The sequence below is a fragment of the Aedes aegypti genome, chromosome 1 (genome assembly GCF_002204515.2).
Source record: "Aedes aegypti strain LVP_AGWG chromosome 1, AaegL5.0 Primary Assembly, whole genome shotgun sequence".
In the NCBI taxonomy this organism is placed as follows: domain Eukaryota; kingdom Metazoa; phylum Arthropoda; class Insecta; order Diptera; family Culicidae; genus Aedes; species Aedes aegypti.
In genome coordinates, this window is record NC_035107.1 from 252486737 (window position 1) to 252506896 (window position 20160).

The following is a 20160-nucleotide window of genomic DNA, read 5'->3' on the forward strand; positions in this document are numbered from 1 at the left end:
CTTCCAAACAGTTGTCAATATCTTTAACATAAAAATTATAAAGCAAGGGACTTAAACATGAGCCTTGGGGAAGGCCCATATAGCTAATTCTGGAAGTTGTCAGTTGACCGAGAGTGAAGCTCATGTGTTTTTCTGACAACAGATTGTACAAGAAATTATTCAATATTCCAGGTAGTCCACTATTGTGCAAGTTTTCTGACAATATTTCTATGGAAACCGAATCAAAAGCGCCCTTAATATCCAAGAAAACCGAAGCCAATTGCTCCTTGTCAGCAAAGGCTAGTTGAATATCTGATGAAAGCAACGCTAGACAATCGTTTGTTCCTTTGCCCTTGCGAAAGCCAAATTGAGTACTGGAAAGCATATTGTTTGATTCGACCCAGTGATCGAGTCGGGATAGGATGAACTGGTGTTCTAATAAACATTTGAACGGGATTCAAGATAACTTTTCCCAAATGTGTATCTACATCCTTTGATTTTTATTAGGGTGATAATATTGTTTTTAATATAAGTCATATTATTCGATGCAAATAAAAGAAATACATCTGAATTATCAGAAGTTCATATAGTTTTTTTTTTCTAAATCTTATTATTCTCTAGATCAGAAAGCAGATTAAATAACATATAACCCATTTTAAATCACATAGTATTCATAACTGTTTTTTTCTTTCGATCCCAAAATTATTCTAGCAAAAAAGCCCCACCCGGACCCACTTTGTATTCTTCACGACAATGAAACTTATGTTCTTGACTAGCCGTGGACAAAATATTAACTGCCGTCATCTGCCGGTTCATGAGTTAACCAGGATTTTGCAAAACACTATTTTTGAACTGTTTTTACTAAAAGTATCATTGAATTTGAAAATGTTGCTAATAAAACATTAACTTTAGATTACTTTTTTTATTGTTAAGTTTTGAAAACTCTATGACAAATAATTTTATATACAAAAACATGGTCAAAATCGTTTTTTTTACCGTTTTTACTAAAGTGTCATACAGTGCCACCCACGTCATTGATAGAGTGTAAGTGTCCTCGGAAGAAATGTCAAAAATGCTTCAATAAACAACTTTGCAGAAGAAAGTTTTTTGCTAGGACGCTCCTATCAAAAGATAAAACTGATCTAGATCAGTTTTTACTTATCTAGATCAATTTTGAATGAGTCAAATTGCAGTAAAAATTATTCCAAAATACTTTGTCGAAGACACCAAACCACAAGGATGCATGTCCAGAGCACTAGAGGTTTTGGCCGTCGAAAACAGCGATTTGCCCCAGTGTGCGACGATTAATCCATCAATTCCTTGATTAGTATCTACAATATACAGGGATTCCTCCTCACAGGACAGGAATCTATTATGTTTCAGGAGTTCCTCCAGAACTTCCTTAAGATGGTTATAGAACTCGAATTTTCAAGAGCACAAATCTTGAGAACCAAATAGCGCTCTGTGTTGAAAATTTATCCGATTGGTCACTATAGGGATTGAGAGACAGAGGGCTACTAGCAGGGGGGTGTACGCAATGAGGTACGCCGACCACTCATGTTTTGTGAGTGGGTTAGTATGGCTCACATTGCAGCTAGAAATCCCGTCGATTGAGTGCTGAAAAGTATTAGCACTCCCTGCCTGCCTTGGCCCGCGTTTGCTGTTTGAGCGGGCCTACGTAAGCCCTAACGACTAACCAATATCGAATGTTTCACATATTTTTATCATTTAAAGATATAATACAGTCACTCTTGGCTTTTTGGTACGAATAACTGACTAAAGTTATAAATAAAAAGCAAGCGAAGTTTGTAAAGCAATCTTCGGCTGTAAGAATCTCCAACCAACATTTTGAAAAATCTTAGTAAACTTCTTCGGAAGGCCAGCCAGAGATTTCAACTAACCTAAACTAAACTCCAAATAAAAAAAATCTAAAAAGAGTTTCTCAGAAACTACTCCAGGTTTAAGCTTTAATTTAATTTAGGAGCTCAGTGAATAAATTCAGTAATTTCCTAGAAATAATTTTAGGAAATTGAGCAAACATTTATTCACTAGCTTGGCCGTAACTTTTTCTCACGACTTCGATCGATTATTTTTATATAACGAAAAAAAAATCTCTAAGAAATGCTTAAACAAACAATGTTGCACAATATTCATTGTCAACCATTGTTTATATGATTGTTTTCAACTATTCAGTTATTAAGACAATCTGTTAAAATCGATATTTCCCTCATACACAGACAATTGATTTAAAACAACTTATTTTCTCGAGTTTGCTGTGAATCAATTGCGTGGTAAAACTATCGTTAAGAAAAAAGGGTTGAATTTCTCAAGAATTCTGTGAAATATTCCTGAAATATTGGCAAATGATTACTCGTATGTTTAATCAATAACTGACAACAGAATGCACGATCACGAGCAGTTTGTTTAATGAAATGAATGTGAACAAATTCAACGTTTTTCACAATTATGCCAACCAGCGATTAAGCCAAATGGCAATTATACCAGACGACCGTTATACCATACGTGGTAGACTCGAATGTACGATTTATTTGTGCGCTGGCTGAGGTTTCTATTGTGCGTGCTATGCCTATACCTAAAAAACAATGCGCTCTCGGCAGGGTTCTGAATTTTCGTATCAATGATGCGAAATCTACGATTTTTCGCACGTAAGGAGAATGCTTTTTTCGCTTCCTCGCGTGAACATCTTTTATCGCTCACACTAATTTTCCCTGGAGCTACGATGGTGGATAACCGAAAATCACTCCACTCTGTGGATAATTTGATTTTCACTCCATCATATTTTCGCTCACCAACTGCTCCGGAGAATTATCACTATGTGGATAAACAAAAACTAGTGCCGGCGATGGGATTCGAACCTAGAACATTGCTAAAAACAACCGCGATGCGTGCACGCTAACCATGCTACCACACCAACTTGACGAAAGGAGTGGTTAATTTGGTGCATAAAAGCAACTGCTGCTCGTGGCGATGGATACAGGAAAAATTCTCCATGGATCGGAGAAAGAGAAAACAAACTTCTCGCAGCTGCGGAAATGTGCAATTATCTATTTTCGCTTTGTTTTGTGGACGGATAAAATCCCAAGGCAGCTGATCGCTGAAAATTGCTGTGAGGGATAAATCCATTATCGTGAGAGTGAGTGAGAATTCGGAAGCCTGGCTCTCGGGCTAGGCATTGGATATATATAGAAAGCGTTGTGTTTGGATGGGCATCTAATTCTTCCGAAAGAGGTGCACTTTGCGAAAAAGGACCACGTGATTATTGAGCTGAAATCGAATTCAGGTTAACTTCTGCGTTCATGAGTCCTCTCATGGCGTAGTGGTAACGCGCCCCAACTAGAGATCGGGGAGTCGTGAGTTCGATTCTCACTGAGAAGACGTGTAACTTTTTCGCAAATCTTCACATCCATTTGTCCATCTAATTCAATTTCAAATTATATGTAATGTTTAGCTTTTCGGTAGTTGCTAAACTTCCACTCGGCTGGTTAGCCGTAAACCACGATTCATAATTAAAAATCAAGTACAATATTCACGCCAAAAATCAACAAATAGCCTTAACTTTTCTAAATCTCAACCGATTTTTATGATACTTGGAGTGAAAGTCTCCTTCTTGAATTGCATTCGAACCACCATGACATTTATAAGTTTTGTTTTAAATTGAGTTTGAAATCTTAAAAAGAAACTCTTACCCCACTCGAACTTTTGCCCCACTTCACTCTACTCCTCCAAGAATTTCTTCTCAAATTCCTTGGAGGAATTTCTGAAGCCATTCCTGAAGTAATCTCAGGGGGAAAAACTTAAGGAATTCTTGAAAAAATCTCAGAAAGAATAAGTAGGGAAATACCTGTACGAATCCGTGGAATAAACTCGGTTGGATTTTCTGGAATAGTCACCAAACGCAGGACAATTTAATGGAAGAATACCTGGCAGAATCACAGAAGAATTTTCTAGAGAAGAATCTATATGTGAATCTCTTGGAGAAATATTCAGGTAACTCTAGGCATCCATTGAAAAATTTATGGAGTAATTTCTAGAAGAACCCATTGATGATTTTCGGGACGAATCTCGTGAAGAAATATTAGAACAACTTCAGAAAGAATCCTGAAATTTATACAAGAATCCAAGGATAATGTTTTGGAGAAATAGACGGAAAAACTTCAAGAGGATTCAAGAAGGAATGACTAGAAAAATTATCGGTAAAATCCCTTGAAAAAATTCTAAAACAAATTTTAGAACAATGTGTGATGGAATCTTGGGTGGCTGGAATTTTTAAAAGCAACTCTCTAAGATTCCTTCTCAGGAGGAATATTTGAAGGAATGTCTGAATAAATTCTTAAACAAATCCAAGTAGAAATATGTGAATAAACCTTTAGCGAAATTCTTGGGAAAAAATCTAAACCAGAAGCATAACTGGAGGAATCCCTCCAAAAATTTCTGAAGGAAAATCTGGAGGAGCTCACGCGGGAATTACTAGAGGAATCTCTGGAGAAATTTGGGGAGAACTTATTCGAAGAAATGCTTGAACAATGCCTGAAGAAATTCCAGGAGGACTCTCCTAACGATTGTGGAGAAATTTTTGAAGAGACGCCTGGAAGAATCGCTTCGCTTCTTTGTCGGAATATCCACCGAAGAGGAATCCCTGTGAATGATTCTAGGAATTTCTTGAGAAGTTCTAACACAAGATTCTATTTGCTTTGTTTCAGGGATTCCTCTATAAATTGAATGAATTCTTTCAGTATTTCCTCCAGTAATTTATCCCAAAAGAATCTAGAAATTCCAGAAATTTTCTTGAGATTGCTCCAGAAATCATTCCCAGACATCTAAAAGAAATTTCTTCAAGAAATCCAAAGATTTCTTCATGTTTTTTTTCCTGAAATCCTCAGAGCATTTGTCGAAAAAAAGAACTCCTCTCTTCGAAAGGGTCTCCAGAAATAACCCAAGTTTTCTCCTAAAATTCCTGTAGCAAATTTTACAAGAAAATCTCCATGAATTGAGGAGGTTTAACGCGAAGGTGTAACTGACCTAGTTTTGGAAAAATCGACTTTAAAGTGGTATCAGCACAGTTAGACAGAAAAACAGCATAAGAATACAGTTGGAAAGCTTGAAAGTATTAACATTATTTAGATTCCTCACACAGAACCGACGAATGTCGCTTACATCCCTTTGCGTTTCTAATCCTCAATTTAATGTGCACCTCCAGTATTTGTCTCAAGTGGTTTTACAGAAAAATCCTCCAGGAATTCTCCTAGGGATTCCTCCAAAAATTTCTCAATGAATTCCCCAAAAACAAAAATCGATTTAACGATTGCTGCTAGAATTTCTGCAGATTTTTTTTACAAACCTACACGGCAACGCGGATTTACTCAAATCTACGTTGTTTCAACGCAAAACCGTGGTTAAGCCCAATAACCCAAATTTGGCTAAATTTCCAAGGAGGTACTTTGCCTTTGAAGCCATAAGAAAAATTTACTTATATATGGTTTAATTCAACGCAAAATTGAGTTCATTCAATCCAAGCTTGAGAATAATGCATTTACCCAAATTTGGCTTATTGGGCCAAACTACCCCCATTGGGTAGGTGCTGCTCTATCTATTTTTGACAAAATTGTTGGGGAAGAAAGAGAATACCGAGAGATTTTGGGTTGAGAGAATAATCGAAATGCTTAATTTTGGGTAAAGTCAAATAAAAAAATTAATAAAATGTTTTTGCAGTGCAAAGCACTTTAAAAAAACAAATCCCAGTGCAAATTTGTCGGCGAAGTGAACGTCAAACATGATCAAAAGTGTCAAGATTCAAATTTAAATCAATTTTAAAATTTCAAGTGTGAATATGATAAAGCCGTTATTTAAGCGGAATAATTTGCCGAGGATAAGCTCTGTCGTTTTATTTAATAAAATGAAGATATCATTCTTCTAATATTTTTAAAAATTTACCCAAAGATTTCCTCAAGATATTTTCCTATACACCTTAATCCAGAAATTACCTCCAAAGGATCTCCAGGGATAACTCAAGTTTTAAGAAACTTCAACTTCAACTTCATTTTTTTTTTTTGACGTAGAAGTACGTCTTTCTTCTCTATACAGGAGTGAAATTGGAATTTCAAAACCAAGAGCGTTACGCTGGCATGAAATATTTTAAACGTTTAGGGGGAGATCCCCCAGTACCGGACAGCACCCAATACCGGACAAAGTCGAAACATTGAGAAATCATGGTCCAATCAAGATGGTGTATTAGTAGTAAAGGAAGCTATTATGGAGACTAATGTTTGCGTAGAATAACACATCCTTGAAATATGCATGCCTTCTTAAAAAAGTACAAAAGATTGAAAATTTCAAAAAATTTGACGTATTGCCTTAATTTTGTTCCTATTTAGTAATTATTTTGAATATGAAAAAATACTTTGGCTCACGCAAGCATATTCGAACATAATCCTAATTTGATAGTAGGAATGTATTTTGTACCATAATTGGACTAAATATGGACAAATTACAATTTTGTTTAAGCACCTCCTGTCCTCCAGTTTCGGACAGCCTGATTTGTTATATGATATCTTTGTAATTATTGCACGAATGTCTCAAAATACATTCATTTTTCATGGATTCCGTCGATCATGGTATCAAACATGCAATAAAATTAAGAAAAATGAACATTTAGTACAACATCGTAAAATGTGCTATTTTTCATCATATAAGAGAGAGGTTTTCGATGGACATCTTGCAAACTATGATATACTCAAATTGTTCTTGTAAATGTTGCAAATGCATTGAATTGGCAATTATATACTATTCCTAAAGTAAACACATTCAATGATGTTCAAATTTACAGAAATCGAGGCATTTCCAGATTGTGTCCGGTATTGGGTGCCACCTTTCAAGATCGATCAATTTGGTACTAAAATACATCATCAAAATGCAATGTCAAAATTCATATTTATATTTTCAAATTTATTTTTGTACACTATAAAAATCAATAATTTTCGAATTATGAATTTAGTGGCTTAAGTGTCCGGTACTGGGGGATCTCCCCCTATAACTTTTCGCTGGCTTAACGAAATTTCTCGATTAGCACCTCAATCGAAAGATAAGACATCAAAGCTTCATGTCGTTTACTTACTGAATCCCACATACCTGTCCAAATAGTTTAATAACTGTTTTAAAATAGAACGTTGATTTCAAGCAAATCTATAAATAGGGGTGGCTAGAGAAAATTTGACGTCATTTGCTTTTCACTCTCCGATTGGCTCGCATCTCAGCAGGCGACAGATCGGCTTGCTCTGACCAGGCGTGCTTCTCAGGCACAGACATCGATAGCGAAGGACGCCCCCGTTTGTCTTGCTTCGCTCAAATCAAACTGTCGAGCGAGCGAGATAAGATGCCGTCCGAAGCCAAAGCCATCACCGCTGCCGCCGCCTAGAAGAAGAAAAGGAAGCAGTCCACAGGTGAATTTGCGGTCGAACTGTGAACACGGTCGGGCGAGTCATTCTCGCTTTGTGGTTCACCGCTTGTTTGCGTTCACCCAGCCATCGTCATCGCCGCCGCAAATTTCATCGGCCGAGGAGCTGTTGACCCGCGCTTCAAAATTTCGACTCGTGATGAAATCATCATTGGTGGTCAAGAAGCAATCCCGTTAGGAGCAAATACCAGAAGCCTCCTGAGTTTTGCTGGTCCGAGCAGTGTTGTTTTTCCGTAACAACATCGAAGCTAACAAAGCCATCGGTTCTTTTCAGAGCCATCAAATTTGTGGAAAAGAGTTAAAAGAGAAATATTTCCGACTTTATTTATAACTTCTAATATTCTTAAATCAATTTCACGGCTTCATACAAAATTTCATTTGTCATGAATAATTTATGACTCAACCATTTGAGATTGTACTCGCGGACGCTGCTGCAGTGCCGTCGGGGTGAGTGCTCAACATTTCACACCGATTGTAAAATAGAGTGGCTTTTCCAACAGCGCCTTTTTGACGTTGGATAACGTCTTACGGCAACATACTGGGGTACAATTTCGAAAAACGAAAAATCGCTCGCGTCACGAAAAGTGGTTAGATTTTGAATGGTTATAACTTACTTACGCCTGGATAGATTTTCAAGATTCTTGCACCAATCGATTGGAAATCTTTCTACGAATCTACTCCAACAATGAAAACTATTGATTCTCATGACTAAACTATTGAAAAATTTGGAAATATCGAAGCATGTCTTATTTTTCATAGAAAAGCACATTTTTCTTGTGTATTCCTGACACAGACATCATTGCGCGATATCTTAGCCACTTTCGTCATTCAAAGGGAAACGCCCCTTTCGGTCTTCTTCTTACTTCTCTTACTATCTTGTGTTCAGTCGAAGCCAACCAAACTCGACTTCACGCGCGCATCAGTCAATCGTAGACCAGCAACCGGAGAAGGACTCATATCGGAATAAATTTTACACGTTCGTCGCTGCTGCTGCTGCTGCTGCTGTTTATTCCCAAGCTAAAAGCTGCGGGTTCCGTGTTATCGCTCATCATGGCCCTTGGCATCCAGCTCGCCCATTGAATTCGTGGAGAATGCGTCCAGAAACCTTGAAAATTACCGTCGAAGGAGTGAGCAAACCATCGAATACAAGGATGGACAAGAAAGCACAAAATTACCGACCGCATTTCAATTTAATCGTCTTCGGTGAGCTTTTGGTGTGTTTCTGTCTAACAATGGAATGAAAACCCAGTTTGATCGATGGTGACTACCACCAACCGTTTCAGGACGACAATTACATTTTAAAAGAGTTGTGAGAATTTTCCACCGTGAAGAGCGACATTACTGATGATTGGATGTAATTGATTCAGATTTTGGTCAGTCATTTGCACGCAACCATAAATGGGACATTTGTGCGCGCGCGGGGCAATCTTCGACAGTGTGTGCATGAGTCGGATAAATTGCGAACGGCACTTGAATGAAGAATCCCTCTCGGTTTGTTTCGCATTTAATGATGATTGCATAATGCCGTTATCGCCGTCGCTACCTACATGATACTAGAGCGATCAGTATCAACTCGTCGAACACAGAGCTAAAACTAATCAGCAACAGCTTTGTTGACGTTTCGATATGGTAAGACATTGTCGATCGAATGGAAATACGCACACAGAAAAGACTGCGAAAATGCTACCGCCGCCCGACTGAACGACGGGAACCTATGTTAAACTTTGTTTGCCATTTATCTCCGTTGAAAACTAATCATCCGAAACTATAATGATAACTAAATAAATTATTTAATCAATTGTGGCCCTGAAAAGGGCAGTTGTTTGAAACTGTGCTTCAATGCAATTTAAGCGCGTTCGCCACGGATACGACGAGTATCGAAAGGCTACGGAACTCACTTAAGCAATCAATCTTAGTGGATCATGCGTGGATCCTCAAGCGGAATATTTGTTTGTTGAGCAAAAGTTACCGCTCATGCTTCTGCTTCTATCGACCAGGTGTTAATCGAACCAACCAAATAATAACGCAAAATGTTCATAATAGGTCAGAATTGACAATAGAATAGTGTGAAAATTGATTAGAAGAGCACTTATTTTCGACCTACAAGAATTCTGTGCCTATTTTCGGATTTTCATACAAAGTAGGCCAAAACTGTATCGAAATTCGGTCGGTCGAAAATCATCGAAAAACGGTCGAAAATTAGTGTTGGGTCGAAAATTGGTGCTGCTCTCTTAGAAATCTTTCATAAGTTCGTGACAGTCTCAAGCCAGGAAATGGAAGAAGCTAAAGTTATCCAACGTCACTTTGGTGGTCGTATCTCGGAAACAACCTCTTACTTTTTAACAGCGTCGTTGATTTATCATAATGGAGGAACACTTCCTAAATTCTCGAGTATGGGAATTGGAAAATGTATTAAAATTGTGACAGATTTTAAATACTGTTCAATAAACTGTTTCTTGACCAATTGTAATGAGCAACTATTGATCTGAAATTTTTCTACATGTTAGTCTATTGCAAATGTCATAGTATATAAATCAGAGCACATTGAACATTGATCAGAAATATTTAAAATTTGCACGAAAACAAAACATGCGTGATTTTAATTTATTGTAAGCTATTAAATAATGTTGATATTTTTACTGTCCATACGAACGTGCATGTGAATTTTCCAAGATATGTAAATCCCTAACCAAGACATCAACTTCATGTACCTTATCCTAGATTGGTCAATCAGACGAAGGCTAAAAATACGAAAGGGAGGAGCATCGTCTGCAATTCAAATTATGTAAAACATACTATCTTCGACAGATTCGGTTCATTTAAGTGACGAATGACCTTCGGGTTAAAATCCCTCCGTGACAACAACAGGGTTCGGTTCATTTCATTTACACTTTCGAGCTAGTAAGAACTTCTCGTGATAAACACAGTATAGTTAGTAATATTTCCTAATGTGCTTACCACATACTTGCTAATATCTCTTAATTCATATCGTAGCGTCATACAATATCTGATCACGAATAATCTACAATACGACAATTTGAGGATGTTCCGAGAACGCTGCTGCAGTGCCGTCGGGATGCACTAACAGCATAATGCTCATCTTGTACATCCCTTGCCAAGACATCAATTTCATATAGCCTATTTTCCAGATCAATGCAATAGACAACATGTAGAAAAATCAATTCAGATCAATAGTTGCTCATTACAATTGGTCAAGAAACAGTTTATTGAACAGTATTTAAAATCTGCCGCAATTTTAATACATTTTTCAATTTCCGTACTTGAGAATTTAGGAAGTGTTCCTCCATTATGATAAATCAACGACGATATTGGAAATAAAATACAATGCTAAGCACTATGATGTTATTACGGTCTGAAGGCGCTGTAGCAGCGTACACGGGTAAATTCTCAAATTCATGTGATTATGTTGGGTAAATTATGTGAACCAATTCAGGTTTGGTATTATACCGGGAGATTTAGATCATTATAGATAAATCAGGAAATATTATTCAATAAACTCTTTTATGAACGTATGTTGGCGCTGAAAAGGGCCGATTGAGCTTGGATGCTGTTACAGATGAATAGCACTACGGGAAGTTATCAGTTGGTTCCCATGATACGGAGAATCACCAACGAAAGTGTATATCTGAACAAGTACTCTGCAGATTATGTCGAAATGTCCGATTGTCGCCGGTAGTGGCCGCGGGAGCCGTAGTGCTCGGGATGGATTGTCCTCCATGACTGGTCCTGGCCGGAAATATTCGTGGGGAGAAACTCGACCCTTTGCTGCAGGAATTTCATTAACAACTCTTTGGTAAAGCAAAAATTTTCCGAAGAAAATTCTGCTAAAAGTGAACTTTTTCAAAACAACTCTTATTAAAAGGAATATTTATCAACAACTCTTTGTTAAGTGAAATCATTCTTAACAACTCTTTGCTTTGTTCGCTACTCGCACACTGCTGTGGCTTTCACGCGCTCCTCCTTGCTGCTCCGCTGCTAGATCCGTTCGTTACGCCGTTCGATTTATGAATGAGCTGGGAGCAGAACAACCACTGGTTTTGTTTGCTCCAGTTTCGTTCACCGATGGCGAGTGGTGGGGTTCTCGCCTTGTTGCTTTGTCGCTCCGTTCGCTACTCGCACACTGCTGTGGCTTTCACGCGCTCTTCCTTGCTGCTCCAGATGATCTGTCCGTGACGCCGTTCGTTTTGTGAATGAGCTGGGAGCAGAACAACCACTGGTTTTATTTGCTCCAGTTTCATTCACCGCTGGCGAGTGGTGGGGTTCTCGCTTTGTTGCCTCGTCGCTCCGTATGATACTCGCACGCGATTGGTTAATGCTTTCGCGCTATTTTCGATTGCGTGTTTGGTCGCTGTCTGAACGTTCCGTCCGTTTTGACGTTCGATTGACGCATATTTTCAATAGTTTATTGTCGATAATCTACAGGGGGAGGGTTTTCAGACACTATTTGACATGAACAAAAGAGAGTCCATAGTAGTTCTACGTGAACCCCGCGGTAATGTAACAGACATTACCCACCCCAATTTTTTTCAACAAAACCTCCATAATTTGAAGAAAATCTACAAATTCCAGGAACTTCTCTATGAATTTCTCGATGAATTCCCCAAAAAACCCTTTTACGTTTGCTGCAAGAATTCCTATAAACATTCCTTCAGAGATTTTTTCAGCGACCTCCCTAATTTCTCCCAGCCACTTCTCTTAAAATTTCTTCTTAGATTGCTTGGAGGAATATCTGAATTTCAGAATGGCTTCAAATAAAGGAGAACAACTTAAGGAATTCTAGAAGAAATCTCAGAAAGCATAACTAGACAGATTCAATGAGGAATACCTGGACAAATCCGTGTATAACCCTGGCTGGATTTCATGGAATAATCCCCAAAGAAACTCAAGATATTTTTTTGGAAGAATACCTTGCAGAATCTCTGGAATATTATCTAGAAAAGAACTCTGGAGAAATTTGTAGAGTACTCTTTCTAAGAATATTTAAAAAAAAATCCTAAAACTTATATGAAGATCCAAAGACGAACTTTTAGAGACATAGCCAAAGAAGTTTTTGACGATTCAAGAATAAATAACTATAACAATTATTGGTAGAATTAATAGAGAAATTCCTAGAATAAATTTAAGAACAATGTTTGATGGAATCTCTGTTGGATTTGTAAAGGAACTCTAGAGAAATTGCTGAAAGGATCTCAGGCGGAATATTTGGAGGGAGTCTGAATAAATTCCTGAAGGAATCCTAGTAAAAATAAATGAATAAACCCTAGAGGAATTCTTTGGAAAAAAAAACTGAGCCAGAAGCAATTACTGAAGGAATCGCTCTAGGAATTCCTGAAGAAATATCTGGAGAAATTGTCGTCGGAGTTACTGGAGAACACCCTGAAGGAACTCTTGAAGGAATCTCAAGAGCAATTTATGGAGACCTTTAATTAAGAAATACTTACAGAATGCCAGGAGAAATTCCAGGAGGAATCTCAGAACGAATTTCTACTAGATTTTTGAGAAATTTTCGAAGAGAAGCCTTGAAAATCTCAGACGAAATACCTACAGCTCATGATAAATCATACTGACGAGATTTATGACGAAACATCTGGGGAAGTTTCGGGAACTGAACGTATTTAGAAGGAATTTCATGAAGAATTCCTGGATGAACCGAAAAAAAAAAACATTAGAAATTTACAGTATTAATAGCTTGAAGAGCTCCTAGCAGAATCCCTGGTGCTTAGAGGTCCTGTTTTTTTAAATAACTGGCAAAAACCCAATTCCCAAACTTAGCTTTAAGTTGAAAAACAAGCAATTTTGTTCTACGACAAACAAACAAAAATGTGACTATGCCCAAAATGGAGTCTTTAACCCTAAATCATGTTGTAAAACACTTTTTGTAGCTAAAAATACTAAAATATTGAGATAGCAGAATTTTTGCCATAATTTAATTAATCTAGACTAGAGGAGGCTCGAGAAAAAAATCCAGGAGGAATAGGCAACTGGAAGAATCCCGTGAAGAATTCCTGCAGCAATTTCTGGAGGAATCACTGAAGCAATTTCTTGAAGATTCTCCTATGAATCCGGAAAAAAGCCCTGGAGGAATTCCTGATATATTACCCGGAGAAGTATCTTGAACATAGTCCACGTTTCGTGTCCTTGTTGATCTTGTAAGCGATTAGTAATTGGTACGTTTGGTACATTAGTGCAACTTTTCAACCGCAGCTTCTGTAATCAATCCGACTTCCACAAACGATGCTCCTCCGTATTTCACTATCAGCCGTCAGCAAGGATCCAAAGTAAACGAACTCGTCTAACATCTTGAACCACCAGAGTCCGACTATTGCTGCTTCACTCTTCTACCACATGCCTCCTTTTCTACAGTCGATCGACATTGTCCACATCATCCGCAGTGAAAACTGACAGATGTCGAAAATTGTTCCTAGACTATTCGTGATCAAACGTCAACATCCCACCGCAAAATCGCTAGTGTTTGGAGGTGATTTTAACCTCCAAATTGCGAAATCATCACCTCCAAGTTAATTCTAATACCCTCCGTTACATGGATTATGGTGGCGCGTCGATCGTCGCAAGTTTCTCGTTAAACAGTCAATTGAACCCGGCTTTCTGCACAAGGCCCTCTAGCTCAATATTGTACAACAGTCTCGGAAGTCCACATTCTTAAAAGAATACGAAAATTCGTAGTCCCGTCGCAAACTGAAATGTCTCTCTTATCACCGTTGTGAGCTTACCCCACGAAAGATATTTTCATCCATGATTTTACATAGCATTCCATCTTAATAAGTTCAGCTCCGATACCATCCTTATTTGCTGCTTTATTGTTCTTGAACGTTTGAGTGGCATCCTTAATCTCTTTTATAGAGGGTGCTGGTTGGTTTCCATCATCCACAGTTCATAAGCAAATGTTTCCTCTGTCGTCTTGACCTCCATTGCCTCTCAGCAGCATTCAGGTGTTCATCAAAGTGCTAGTTTCACATTTCGAATACCTCACGTCCTTCATAGATTATGCTTCTGATAGAACTACAGCGTGTCTTCAGACCAGTATAGCTGCTCCATCTCCTTCTGCTTCTCCCAGGACAGGAGGCGTATTTCCTACAGAAAGAGACGGATTTGCTTTTTCATTTTCCATCTACAACGTTCTGTCAGTCCCTTGCTGCATCCTGGCCGTCTGTGCTGCATTTTTCTCTTCCAGAATATGCATGGAATCCTTGTTAAAGCAATCGACGTTGCTCTCAGTCGCATCGACATTGCGTTGCAGCTTCTCTCTCAAATTGATTATAAGCTGACTTCAAAGTTTCTTGCAGTGGTAGGGTCGATGTACCAATAGCCGCATAGCTAAGAACAAAAATTCGTATAAAATCGAAAAATAATGCCAGCGTCATTATTTTTACATCATCTGATAGCTTTTTATCTTGGTTTTGTGGGAAAAATATAAAACATACGAAAACTCAAATGTTTGTATTTATTATCGCGTGTGCCACTATAGGAATACATGTGCCTATAGTAGCACTATTTCTAATTTCTGTTCCTATAGTAGCACTAGCATCACGGCGTCGGCAAAATACTTATCAAAACCGTATTTTTACAAAACTTTTATATTTTTCCTACAAAGTGTGGATCTTAAGCTTTCGTTTGATGTAAAAAAAGTTATAATTTAATCAATTATTTCGTATAATAAAAAATAGTTTCTCTTAGTAGTGCTACTATAGGAACAATAGGTTTACTATAGGCGCAAGGGAGCTCAAATTTTAAGCAAACATATTTTTTTCGATCATTTTTTGAGCAAAATCAAGATGTAAATCAATGGTACTTAGATAAATAGGTCCTGACCTTCATGTCAAAAAATGTTTTGAAAAGATTTATAGCAAAACGGCCGTAAAAAGTCACTAGTGCGGCTATAGGGGACTGTCCACTAAGGGAACACCGACCCTACAAATATTTTTTTATCATTAGCAATGATTATCGCTCGGTATACGTCTTCAACTGCAAAGAGGACGGGTGGTATTTTACAACCGGTGTCTTCACTGATTTTGCCACGTATCTCGACATCTTCTCACCAATCTTGTTCGCTTTAAAAACAAAGGGATTCTTCACAGCAAACTTGAGAAAATTTTCTGTCACCACGGTATACCCTCTTCATTAAAATAACGCGCATGATCTGAATTGTTCTGCAAACTCAAACTGCTGTACCATTGTCAAGCAATCCTTTTTGATTCTTATCGATCCCTGAAGACAATCAGCGCTATTCAGATGTTCGCCTTAGCATTACTTTCCCCATTCAATCATCTGAGTAGAGCTTCCAAACATAATACTGTGATAAAGTACCTTAGGGTACTTACCGAAATAGAGTGGATCGGTTTTTATAGTAAAAACTTATACCGTCAATAACAAAGATCTATTTCTTTTCCTTCTAGTACGACGGCAGCCTCGAGCGTTTGGCGAAGGAGTCGGACATGCTGCGCCAGGCTTACGGGCACTTTTTCGACCTGACCATCGTCAACAACGACATCGGCGAAACGATAGCCACGCTCGAGAATGCAATCGACAAGGTGCACTCTACGGCCCAGTGGGTCCCGGTCTCCTGGCTGTACTGACAAGATAGTGAGCTAGAATGTCCGGCATGTTTGGAGGAGGAATGCGACTGCGATTGTGACTGCGAGCTAGACCTTAAGTAGGAAAAAAAAAACGCTGAAGCAGCGAGCGAGTGTGAATCAAGCAGCTAATAACTACCACATCAAGAAGGCATCAACCAATATTACAACCACATAAGCAGCAGCAGCAGAAACAACAGCACTAGCACTACTTAAGCCGAATGAGAATAAAATTCAGTTACAAAAAAAAGAAAAAAAAATACAAAAAAAAAGGTTTTGGACTCAGTAGTTAAGAAATGGCCACCTTCACACAAAACAAAACAAAATACACAGGAAAACTATAATCTTACAGATACCAGAACGAAAAAATAAGCAAAAAATGTACTTGATAAGCGCAAACACAAACCCAAGTAGAACCTTGGTTGACTACGAAAGCGATACGTCTGAATGGGGCATGTTAAATTGAATCCACAAGTTACGAATGTCTAGTTATTGTTTTTAAAGTGAAGCAAAAAAAAAAGCAAACAAAAACACAGTATATCTATCATGTACTCTGTCAACTCGAAACTAAAACAAAATGTCTGATTTTATATCAAAACTTACATTTAAACTGCACAAGGCAGCATTTAGAGGAAACCCTCTTTTTACTTGTGAAAACCGCAGATTGGAACCATTTACCATTTTCCAATTCCGAAAGTCAAAACTTCATTTAAGTTAAATGTCATTACCGTTAGTAGGAACAAATCAAAAGAATAAAATTCACCCTCACTTTTGACATTAGAAGGCAAACACAACTCATCGAATTTCGCGCACTGGATTTGTTCCAGTTCAGTCGACTAGCAAGCAAGACGCATACATACAAAACAACGGCACAAACAGGATGCACTTTCCAGGAAAAGCCCAACATATTCCCCATACCGAATACTGGAACCAGAGGAAATAAATAAACCGAAGGGTAACCTTACTTAAAAACAACAAAATTAACTAGAAGGGAGAAATAACGAAGTGATAGAGACAAACGTTAAAAAATATGCGCAAAAAATGGATCGGAATATGGACATGGTGAAACACGAATACACAAACATTCACAGAAGAAAAAAAAACGACGGTGAGGAAGGCAAAGCGGGAGAAAGAGAGAAAATATTAGTTAGACTTAATACTAACCAAAAACAAATGTTAACATGATTATTAATAATTAAAGGTAACAGAATTATAATTAAATGAGAATAAACAATGGAACGCAGATGAGAAAAGCTAAGCTAAAAACAAATGAGAAGTAACAGTAAACTGGTAAAGAGTGAAACATGGGATGACAACCGCGGGAGAACTAATGTAACTTTGAGCATAAACAAAACAAAAAGTAAATCAAGAGTGAACGGAAATGAAAGAATTACTAAACAAGTGGTTTGGATTAGGAAAATTAAAAACAAAGAACGTTACATTGATTGATCTGTTAAAAATCGTACTGTGTAAAGGAGAGGTAAGAAAAAAAACCAAACAGCGTTTCAACGATGAGCGAACATTACACAAACACACCGAGAAGAAAACAAAATCACGATTACAGCTTTTTTGTAGTTAAAACCACCAGTTGTTTATTGATTGGAAACGTTCTAATGGTTGAATATGCTAGGGGAAGTGGTTCATCTAAAATGAAGAAGGGGTGAACTTAGCGTTGAGAAAAAGTAGATTTTCTAAAGGAAACGATTGAATTTTCAACGATATGTTCATCCTCATTTATCCACTTCTGCTAGCCTATGATTTGTTGAGCCTGGGCAATGACGACGATAACTACAGCAAACAATATATTTTGCAATACGCAAATGTTTGAATTTGTTCAATGACATCCATTTTGCAAATCTGACATCTATTCAAGTGGTTCATCCGAAATAATTTTGTATTCAAAAAAAAAAAAACAATCTATTTGATCTTTAGCTGAAAGAATTATTTGAAATGAAGACGTGAAATCAAGATAAATAAAAAGAGTTGTTGGCAAAAAATGTGTCACTTCCAACACATTTGTGCCAACAACTTCTTTGTTTGTATTGATTTCACGTCTTTATTTGAAAACAATTCATTCAGCTTTAGATAGAATAGTTTGTTTTTCAAATCCAATGTTGGTGATTGAAATTGTCTTACTTATCTTCTTGTTGACAATTTATATAAGTCAATTTTATTTTTCTAGAAACTATATATAATTTTGTATACTTGATTTAAAATTACGTTCATCTAAAACAGACAAATCTAATACTACACAATCAACCAGCTTCACTCATTCTCGAAGCTGTGTGAACTCAAAGAGCTTCATATTCACTAGATCATTGTCCTTCGGTGACATGTTGTCATCAATCAGTTGTTGTTGTCGAAAGTTATGTATTTTCCGATAAAGAAAATCCAATTAAGCAAACCCTGTCACAGATGATTGCCCATCAACTTCCCACAGACCAGTTAAATCGAAAAACACATAAATCCAAAATCGCTATTCCCAACTGTTTCGACATATTTAATCGATAGACAAAGGCAAACAGTTTATATATTCTTAAAATTCACAACCATAGGACAAAGCCAGGCAAGAACTAAACGAAAGCTAGCATTTTCAGATTTGATAAACACTAGAAAACAAAAATACACTGAACAAAATAAAAGCAAACAAAAACGCTCAAAATGGGGAGGAAAAACCTTTCAACTGAAACTTGTGTACAATAAAAGCATACACACAGGGGCGCTACCGGAAACTAAAACAATGGTGAGTTAGAACTTGTTTCAATAGTTGTCTCGGGAAAAGAAAAAAAAAGTTAAAAATCGAAACAAAGTAAATTGAAACAGAAGTAAAACCTTTTCGAACAGATTAGAAACTCCAGATAATTAAGGACTAGTGAGATGAATCCACCAGCGTCATCATCCAGAGCAGCAACCGTCATGAAACGAGTCAGAAGAAGAGGAAGAACCCAGAAAAGGACAGATAGTGTATTGTAATAAAAATTATTTTATTAGTTTTTTGTTTTTGGATGAGAAAAAATTCTAATAAAAATGAAGTTAATACAAAAATTAAAAGATAACAGCGGGCAGGTGATATTGACACCGTTGTTTTGAAGAAACCTATTGGATGTAAGCTGTCGAAAAAATCTTTTTTGGGTGATTCAAGGCCGGTGTCTGGGATTCGAAACATCCGGACACTTCGAATCAACACGGTACTCGTTAAAACGTTTCCCAACAGACCAACCCGATCCATGAGATTAGCGATCCAACTTCGTACAGTGAGGTACTGAAGCGATCGGATCGCGACCTATGGATAGAAGCTATGCGGCCGAAGATCAAAGCCCACGAGGCCAACGGAACATGGGAGCTTCAAGAGCTACCGAAGAACCGGAAGGCAATAAGTGGATGTTTACCACCAAATGAGGCGTCAATGAGCAGATCGAGCGGTAGGGCCCGCTTGGTAGTCAATGGATGGTCGCAGAGACCGGGCATCGATTTCGAGTACTTTTACGCTCCAGTGGTGAGCTACCTACTCAACGGCTCGGTACCTGAAGACGATGGCGTCCGAGCACGATTTGAAGAACGACGTAACTGCCTTTCTACAAGACACAGTGAGTGAAGGGGAGATATATATGGAGCAGCCCAAGGAATTCACCATAGATCCGACGAAGCTCTGTAGACTGAAGAAGGCCAAGTACGGGTTGAAGCAATCCTGCCGGGTATGGCATCAGCAGCTGGATGCGAGAATTCGGTCGGGAATGGTCGAAAGTGGATGCGTGCCTTTACTTCAAGGTTGAAGGCGACGCAATGCTGTTCTTGACTATTATTTAGCAACCACAAGATTGCCTTGAAGAAGTTCCTGTGGGGACGATTCCGTATGAGGACCTCGGCGAGGCGAACTGCTGATTTTGCCAGCGGATTAGAAGAGATCGAGTTAAAGGTGAGTTGTATCTCGACCAGGAAAATTATATAGGAGCCATGCTGGAGAAGCTCCAAATGGCAAATTGTCTTTGGCTACGCCGTTTGAACCCGGTTCGAGATTGGACAAGTCGATGTGTCCGAAAACAAATCAAAAAGAAGACGACATGAACGATGTACACTACAAGGAAGTTAACGGAATTT

The 20160-nt window shown here is 38.0% G+C and overlaps 1 protein-coding gene across 7 annotated transcripts in view; it reads left to right on the forward strand.

Annotated features, from left to right (window-relative positions):
- LOC5563709 (peripheral plasma membrane protein CASK) overlaps positions 1-18867 on the forward strand; it is a 268029-nt gene extending 249162 nt beyond the window's left edge. For all 7 annotated transcript variants that reach the window (XM_021837539.1, XM_021837543.1, XM_021837540.1 and 4 more), the window contains one exon: positions 15886-18867. In XM_021837539.1, coding sequence (XP_021693231.1) covers positions 15886-16065 — 180 coding nt within the window. In that variant the 3' untranslated portion in view covers positions 16066-18867. The remainder of the gene's footprint in view (positions 1-15885) is intronic.
- Positions 18868-20160: the final 1293 nt, after the last annotated feature.